Below are 9728 nucleotides of genomic sequence, written 5' to 3'. Positions count from 1 at the left end.
ATTTTCAATTTAATTTATATTCATTCTAATAATATTTTATTTCTTCTGCTTGCTTTTGGTTTAATCTGGCATTCTTTCAAAATGACTAATTTATAATAAAATGCCAAGAAATTGAGCAAATATCAGGGAAAAATAGTATTTTACTCTCCAAACAGGAGTGACTGTCAACATTGGAATTTAATCCAGAAACCAAGTTCATATGCTTAGAGAGTTTACAGTGGGGAAGGGTAGGGAGGATAGAGGATAGACAAATTATAATAATATTTTCACTATAATTTTATCCTATTTCCAGACCTTCTAGAAGAATCAAACTAAATCCTAAGCAAGTAGAAGAAATAAAATGATTTAGATTACAGTGGATTCACGTGAAAGTGAAAAGAGAAGCAAAATTTCAAATTCTGTTTGAACAATTAGCATTTTTCTGTCAATCTTCTATTGGGAAAATTTCCCAAGATTTTGCTTCAGCAAATGGCAAGTTTAACAGGAAAGCCCTTCACATTCGTCATTCTGTCCTCACATGGACCTCTTCTGCAAGGCTCTGCGGAGGGCATCCTTCACCTGGGAGTTCCTCAGGCTGTAGATAAGGGGATTCAGCACTGGGTTAAAGAGACTGTGAAAGAGCGACAGCCTTTTCTCCTGCTCCTCTCGCTGACTGGAGTCTGGGACCATGTAAACCACCATCGCTATGCCGAAGAAGAGCCCCACCACACAGAGGTGGGAGGAGCAGGTGGAGAAGGCCTTTCTACGGCCCTCCCCTGACTGGATCCTCAGGATGGCCAGCAGGATGCGCGTGTAGGACACCAGCACGCAGCACAGGGGCCCCACCAGGACGAACACAGAAGCAGCAAAGATGACGACTTGGTTGGTCCAGGGGTCAGCACAGGCCAGCTTGAGGACAGACAGGATCTCACAGAACAGGTGGTTCACTTCCCGAGGCCCACAGAAGGGCAGCCTCAGGAGGAGCACGGCATGTACCAGGGAGAGGATAAATCCACAGGACCAGGAAGTGACAGCCAGGGCCGTGCATACTCTCCAGCTCATGATGACAGCATAATGTAAGGGATGACAGATGGCCACATACCGATCATAGGACATTGCCACCAATATCAAGCACTCAGTAGCAGCAAAAGCCAAGTAAAGGAATGTCTGCATTATGCATGGAACAAAGGAAATAGTTCTTCTTTGGTTCATGAGGTTTGCCAGCATCTTGGGGACATTGTTAGAAGCATAAGACATGTCAAGGACAGCCAGGTGTGAGAGGAAGAAGTACATGGGGGTGTGCAGTCTCGGGTCCAGGCAAATGAGTCCCAAGATCATGCCATTGGCCAGCAGGCTGAAGATGTACAACAGGGAGAAGACCCAGAAGAGGAACACCTCCATCTCTGCTCTGAGCTGGAATCCCACCAAGATGAATTCTGTGACCCATGACTGGTTGCCTCCCATTCCTTAATGACCACCTGGGAGTGAAGGGAACCAAGAAGACCAGAGCTGGAGAATCAATGAAAATTAAATCCATCCACCCCAAAATGAGGTCAGAGAAATGTACACTTGTTCCTCTTTGACAACTTCTCCACTTCCCAACAGTTACTATCTTTCTGTTTTGAACACTTAATTATGAAATAAATTTAAACATGTAGAAAAGTAGCAAGAATTATGCAAATAACTCTACATGCCTTCACCTAGAATCAGCCAGTATATTTGTGTTGTTTACTTATTTACCTTATACTTTTTCTCTGTATACTGAATTTTTGAATCATTTGAAATTAAAGTGTGGATGTGATACCCATAAATTTCTCATCTTTTTTTTTTTAACCAAGAAAAAGACTATTCATTAAACTGACATACTACAATTGTAAAAGTTAGGAAAATTATCATTTATGTGTTTCTTATCTCTCACTTTCAGTGTTTTCCTTCCACGCTCATCTATCCAGGTCCAAACCCAGGACTGCTCATTACATTTAATATCACCCCTCCTCGGTCTTCTGGCATCTGCAATATTTACTCAGCCTTTCCAGACACTGAAATTTTGAAGAGGGTGCAGCAGTTTTTAGTAGAAATGTTCCTCATATTGGAAGTGTACAATGCTTTGATTCAGATTATTCACTTTCTACAACCAAATAAAGAGGAGGCTCAGTGCATTATGAGCAGGTGCATGATGTTAATTTTTCCCATTTTTGGACAAATCCAACTTAGACCACTTGGTGAAGATGATGCTTCCCAGATATCTCCATTGAATAGTTATTATTTTTCTCTAATTAATTCTAGGATATCGATTAAAATCATTATATAAATATCTTGTTCCTTGTGAAGGAACTAGCCATCAGTTCCTCTCAGTCTCTAGTTTTAGCATTTATTGATTGTCATGCTTGACTCGATTATTACTAATGATGATTGAAAATGTTTGGTCCTAACTCTCTCATTGTTTTTATATTTATTAGTTAACAATATTGTATATGAAATAACCTATCCATGCCTATCTACCTACGTACCTTTCTTCTATTTATTTATAGATTTTTAAAATTAGTGCATGAAAGATATACATAAAGGTTGAGATTCCTTGGGGTATATTCATATATGTACATAGGAAAGTTTTATCAGATTCATTCCATCATTCTTCCCTTTTGCTCTCCCGCCTCCCACACCTTAATCCCCTTCCTCTACTCCACTGATCTCTATTTGCATGGGATTCTGACCATGCCCTTCTTTTCCTTATTTTTGTCTAGCTTTTGCATATTAGAGAAAACATTTGACCCTTGAGTTTTGGGGTTTGGTTTATTTCATTAGCTGACGTTCTCCGGTTCCATCCATTTATCTGCACATGCCATAATTTCTTTCTTCTTTCTGGTTGAGTCAAACTCCATTGTGTATATATACACCACATTTTCTTTATTCATTGGTCTACTGATGGGCAACTAAGCTGGTAATTTAGCTTGGTTATTGTGAATTGTGCTGCTATAAACATTGATGTGGCTGCATCCCTATCATATGCTGATTTCAGTTTTTGGATGTATACTAAGGAGTGGGATAGCTGGGTCATATGGTGGTTCCATTCATAGTTTTGAGGACTCTCTATACTGCTTTCTAGAGTGGTTGTACTAATTTGCAGTCCCTCCAACAATGTATAATTTTGCCGTTCCGCTCCACATCTTCCCCAACATTTATTATTAATTGTATTCTTGATAATTGCCCTTCTGGCTGGAGTGAGGTGAAATCTCAATGTAGTTTTGTTTTGCATTTTTCCGATTGCTAGGGATGTTGAACATTTTAATATATTTATTGGCCATTTGCATTTCTACTTTTGAGAAGTATTTCTTTAGTACTTTTGCCCTGTGGGGATTTTGAGCTTATTTTTTAGGTATTCTGGATATTAACCTCCATCTGAGGAACAGGTGGCAAAGATCTTCATGCTCTTAATTATTTCCTTTACTGTGTGGATATTTTTTAATTTGATATTGTCCTACTTATTGATTCTTAGTTTTATTTCTTGCACTTTAGGAGTCTTATCAAAGAAGTCCATACTTGTGCCAGTATGTTGGAGTGTTGGACCTACATTTTCTTCTAGCCTTTGCATATTTTCTGGTTCAATTCCTAGGTCTTTCATCAACTTTGAGTTGACTTTTGTGTGAAAGACAGGGATCTAATTGCATTCTTCTACATCCCAAGAAAGATATGGATATTCAATTTTCTCTGCACGATTTGTTAGAAAGGCTCTTTTTTTCCAATGCACATTTTAGATAACTTTGTCAAGCATCAGATGACTGTATCTTTATGAGTTTGTCTCTGTGTCTTCTATTCCATTGTTATTCACGTGTCTTGATGCCATTATTATGACACACCTATTTTGTCTATATTGTGAATTTTAAAACTAGATGAAAAGTATTGTTTATAACTATTTTTTCTCTTCTATAAATATATTATGAACTATTTTGTACATCAAAATATTTATCTGTAGCATACTTTGAATGACTGCTCATTATTTCTTCAGACCCAAATTTATTTTATATATTTTCTGATCCTTAGACTTTGTACAGTATTCTTCAGTAATTAAATTACATATATAAATATGTATATATATATATATATATATATATATATATATATATATATTTATTCTTGTTTGCTTGTTCATGAAATCCTATAGTAAATTCTGAGGCTTGAAAATGTTAAACCAAGGCAGTCAAACAACTTATCTATGTATCTGTGTAAAGGTGTCTATCAGCCTTAAAGCCACACTTAAAAATCAAACAAGCAAAAATCCCAGATGCATTAAGGCTCCTCACGATAAGAAACCAACCAGCTGGAAAGGGTATCTAACTTAGCAGTCATGGTTCTGTGGGCCCAAGTTTACTCACTTTCCCCACGTTGCTGTCCCACTTCTATAGCTGCTCCTTTTATCTGGCTCCCAGTGGTGCATTGATCTCCTTCAGGCTTTGGTAACAGCCTGTCTAAAATCAACTTCCTTTGGCTTATCCTTATGTCAGTGTGTTAGTCAGATTTTCATCCCTTGACAAAATACTTGGCAAGAACAACCTAGAAGAGGAAGAACTTACTTCAGCTCATGATTTCACTGGTTAGTTTATGGTTGACTGACTCCATTGAATAAACATGGTGGAAGGGCATGGCAGAGGAAAGCTGCTTAGCTCATGGAAGCTGGGCGGGCAGGGAGAGCAATGGGCTGGGAAGAACGTAGCCTTGTAGGTAACACACCCATTGGCCTACTTCCTCCAACTAGGTTTCACATCCTAGTAGATTAATTCATTATATGGGTTAATCCACTAATGAAGTCAGAATCCTCCCAATCCAATCATTGTCTAAAAGCCCACCTTTGAACCTTGTAGCATTGGGGACCATACTTTGAAAACATGAACTTCTGAGGATATTCAAACCCAAACCATAACATTCAGCATGATAGTAAATACTGAGAAAGAAAATAACATTAAATGGAAATTAATAGCTCACAGAGCTTAAATACAACCCGGTTCCTAATATGTGCAGTTACTTGGTTGCTGTGATGAAATTCTCTCCTATTGTACATGTAACCCAGAGTTATCTTACTCTCTGAGAGGTGACACAATTTTATGTGACTTTCATGTGAGTTTCCCAGATTCCACATAGTTCCTTCCCAAAACCACTCTTTAGATTTCCTTCTTCGATGTCTTTCTACCTATATTATTAAGAATAAGAGATACAGATTCCTCATGTTATATCTAATTCATTGGTTTCTTCTCAATTCCAGTCTCTAGATTGAGAGGAACCCCTGTTTAAATTGGTGGCAGGCATCTCGGATGATTTGACTCCTCACTATGCATCAAACAGAGCTCATGCAGGAATTACAAGTTAGACAGCTTCTATGATAATACCATAGCACTTAAAATGGTACCTAAATAATTTTGTTCTATCCTGCATGGCTTTTAAATTCTATAGAGAAGACAATCCCAGATAGTTATGCTAGCTCTTACAATGATAAATATAATTTTTGAATTCGTTACTGAATTTATTTTTTAAATACATGTAAATATAAGATGTATTATGTTTTTTAAAATGATGAGAATTGTGAAAGTCCTTTTGGGATTTATGAGGCATAGGTAAATGTAAATCCTCAGGAAGGCCTATACTGAGCTGGAAAATGCATATGGGTCTTTTCAAAATGCTAGTGCAGCTACACTGTGTGTTTATCCATTAGACTTATTGTGTAAGCTGAAGGGGGTTTTCAGTGGAGTCATAGGCCTCTTCACTAGAAGGGTTTTCTCGAATGTTTACAATCAGTTCCTATAAAGAGAAAGATTGCAGTCTGTTGATCTTGTCTAGGCCCCATTAAAACTCTTCTGGACAGATAGCCCCTGAGGAGAGTTCTAGCAAAATAAAGAGGATTAATAAGGGTAGGCTTAGTCATGTACTGTCTTGAGCAATAATTGCCTCAAAATAAAATAAAAAATGAAGCGGCATTGATGCCAAATATCATTTATTTGAATGGAGATATCCCTCACCCTATAATGAATAGCAATGTTGTGTACTTCTTTATATATTATATAATAGTTAGTATAGTTGTAGATAAAACACTCAGAAAATATTCATTAATTAGATAAGTAACACTTTATTCAGTTGAAGATTTAGTTATTCATATAATATATTTATATTAATTATATATTAAATAATCTGTATATTTAATATATAATATATATTTATAACTATTAAGACATGATTTATTTCTACTTTTATAAACTTACAGTTGAAATGTAATGATTTGAAATAATTAAAAACAGTGTAAGGAATAAATTCAAGTGAGTGCCATGATCCAGACTGTAGATGAAATAGCCTTAGCTAAATGTGCTGATGACTGTAATGTATTAAATCATGACCTTCAAAGAGATATGTCCACACCCCAAACCCCAGCAACTCTAATGTTGCCATTTTTAGAAAGAGGGTCTCTGCACATGGGATTAAGTAAGGATCTTGAGATAACTCTCAGTTTTCTGGGTGGGTCTTAACTCCAATGACAAAGAGTCCTTGTGAGAGAAAGGCAGAAGGATATTTGAAACAAACTGTAAAAGACCCATCTAGGTAAAAATGATGTGAAGATGGAATTGTGGAGAAGTGTGGCCAGATATCAAATAATGCTGATACTGGCCAGAAGGTAGACAAAACAAGAGTCTAAGAGTCCCTGGTGGGAGCATGACCCTACTTGATCTCAGACTTCTAGCAGACTCCAGAACTGTGAAAGAAGACATTTCTATTGTTTTAACCCACCACATTTATGATAATTTTTATACCAACTGTAGAAAATGAATAAAACATCTCATACCTGCTTTGAGTCCATCATTATAAGAAGATAATTTCAGAGACATAGCTTTGGAGAAACTACTTCATATGGAGGTAAGATGACTTAATAAGTAGACTTGAAGATACATGTGTCTTTAACATTGTGAACTTCTGAGAACTCTAAGCCCAAGGGAGTAATCAGTTACATTAACAGTGTTTCTTTGAGAACAATGACTCAATGAAACAGAGAGACTGATCAAAGACTATCTTATCTTCATAAATATATTGGATTTCAGAAGGGTTCTAAATACATATGTACAAAATTATTTTTATTACATTTAAAGAATATTACTATAGTATACCAAGCAGGGGATAGTAACATCAGCACTGCAAACATTTATTTAGATACAATTGGTCACAATAAGCCATATCTGAAACACTTTTGATTTTTAAACATAAAGGATAACAATACAATTGAAAATAATTCATTCTATTGATATTCCACATGAATATTTGTTTCCTGACTTTTTTAGTCTGTTTATTTTTGTGTCTGTATTAATATATCTTTTTTATCCTCATTATCATTTCCATTTTGTCATTAAAAATAGACAACATAAAATTAAGAGAGATTAAAATTCTTAAGCAGTTATCATAATGAAATATAGAAGAAAATACCACCATGATGATATCTCAACTTTACATTCCTGGCACAGCAGATGAACCCATAGCAGCTTAGAAGAGAATGTTTCCATGATCAGTTTGGGCGACTGTCCACCCTTATCTGCCATCTGCTAGAGAAATTAACTCAATTTCTTCAACACTCAGTACCACTCGGTACCAGTCTGAGCTGCTAACTCATTCTATCCTGTTTTGTGGTAGGGAAAATACAAATGTGAAATACAGTGATTTCAAGTGTGATAGTTATCATGACAGGGTGATACGTGGGGATAGTTCCAAAAAGAAATAATTACATGGCAAACTTACCTCTTACCCAGTGTCAGCAAGAAGAAGATCAACTGCACCTGGTACTAGAATTTTCCATTAGTAAAACTTTTGACAGAGGTTTTTCTGACATCAACATCTTCATTGAGACTAAATCATATATGAATCATATATGAAGTCCTTTAATTAGCTTTTTTAGGGCCTTATTCAAATGAGACTTCATCGAAATATGCCTCTCCTTCTTGAGTCCCCTCTCATTGAGACTGTGTGCTGGCTCCAATCTCCATCTTCAGGTCACTTTGGGAGGTGATGGGAGACAGATGCTGAGGGAGCCCTGACCCCCTGTCCACAGCACAGCAGGTAGGTATGGGGGTGCAGGGCATTGTGCCTTTTCCAGTGGGCACTTTGAGTGAGGAGGGAGGATCACCCACCCAGGTTACTCCTCTGGCACAGCCATGGTGACTTCTGCTGTCATCTCTTCCATTTCAGCTGCTCGCACTGAAAACCACTTAGTAGTACAAACAAATTTCTTCAACTTAAGAAAATATTAGCACTGGATTTTCCCCAAGAAAAACACTTTAACCTAGAAAAAAACCCACAGAGAGGAGCAACATACCTCTAAAATGGGTGTAGAATCCTCCTCCCCCTGGAAGCCTTCACGGGATGAAATCCTAAGTGTGGGAGGATTCACTGGACTTGCTGAAACTTCAGTGAACCCCAGGAGCATAGCTTTTATTTTGGAATCAGAAGAATTAAAAACATTCTTAAGTTTCTGTGGAGAGTTAAATTCCCAGAAGGATCATAAGATATCAAACCTATTTATCTTCTCTCTGAGCTTTGGGATTCTCTGAATTGTGTCTCTGGAGGAGAGCAAAGACTGTGTCTAACTGTCCTCAGATGAAACACCTCTAGGAAATGGGCAGGGCAGGTACCGACATCACTCTGCTTCTGCAGAAACTTTCAGATATCTCAAGGGTCATGAACCTGAAGACAGGTGTCACAAAATGGAATATCCAAATTATCAAAATTGTTATGTTTTAGGACTTCAGGCATGATGATTGACATGTGAGTTGTTCCCTAAAGCTCATGTGTGAGACAATTCAAGAATTTTCATAGTGAATGACTAGATTATGAGAGTAGCCCACATACCCACATGGAGTACCTGGGCAGTAACTGTAGGCAGGTAGGTTGTGGCTGAATAAAGTCAGTCACTATGGGGGTGCCTTTGGGGTTTATATTTTGTGCCTGGTGCAGAGTTCTCACTCCGCTTCCTCGTTGCCTGTTCCAAGCTGCTTTTCTCTATCACACCCTTCTGCCATGATGTTCGGAATCTCTGGACCCAGAGGTATTTATTAGGATCAGCTGACCGTGGACTGAACCTCTGAAACCTTGAGCCAAAACAAGCTTTTCCTCCTCTAAGTTGTTCTTGTCAGGTCTTTTGATTGCAGCGATGCAAAGTTGACTAAAACATCCTGCTTCTCTGCAGTCCCCTTCTGTGCAATAAGGTATGGAGAAGCTGGGACTTTTAGGTGGTGGAGAGGGATGGAAACCCTGAGAAGCAATGGCTCTCCCAATGCCAAGTGCATCTCTGTCTGCAGTAGAACATGGTGATACAAAACGATTACTGAGTCCTTATTATACTTCAGAAAATGTGACGCGTGCTTCAGATGGAATATGTATTCAATCTAATCATCGTCCTCATTTTGTAGGTATGAAGACTGTAGTTTGAATATACAGACAGCTATTCTTTCAGTTTGGTCCAGGGACCTCTGAGAGTTGCTGAGAGCCTTTCAAAGGATCTGCAGGATCACACTATTTTTATAATAATGTTTAGACACTTTTAAATTTTGTTTTACCTCTATTCTCCCATGAGTACACACTGAATTTTCCCAGACTACTGTATATATTATACTACAACATAGAGGAAGCAGAGGAATATATGAAGTGTAGTTGCCTACTATTAATCCAAACATTTTAAAGCCACAATAATGTGAAACAGTTATTCTTTATATTTTCTTATGATAGCT

General features: G+C 37.6%; 1 protein-coding gene across 1 annotated transcript; it reads right to left on the bottom strand.

The window, feature by feature from the left end:
• Nucleotides 1–499: 499 nt before the first annotated feature.
• Nucleotides 500–1447, bottom strand: LOC124086149 (olfactory receptor 2A2-like). Its single transcript, XM_046434162.1, has one exon. It carries the CDS (start codon nucleotides 1441–1443, stop codon nucleotides 514–516), a length of 930 nt encoding a protein of 309 aa, XP_046290118.1. The 5' UTR covers nucleotides 1444–1447; the 3' UTR covers nucleotides 500–513.
• Between the last annotated feature and the right edge of the window lie 8281 nt (nucleotides 1448–9728).

Source organism: Marmota monax, unplaced genomic scaffold (genome assembly GCF_021218885.2).
Source record: "Marmota monax isolate L192 unplaced genomic scaffold, Marmota_monax_Labrador192_F-V1.1 WCK01_AAM20220418_F8-fsc00122, whole genome shotgun sequence".
In the NCBI taxonomy this organism is placed as follows: Eukaryota; Metazoa; Chordata; class Mammalia; order Rodentia; family Sciuridae; genus Marmota; species Marmota monax.
The sequence above is the reverse complement of the archived record's forward strand: the minus strand, read 5'-3'. Positions and strand labels throughout refer to the sequence as shown.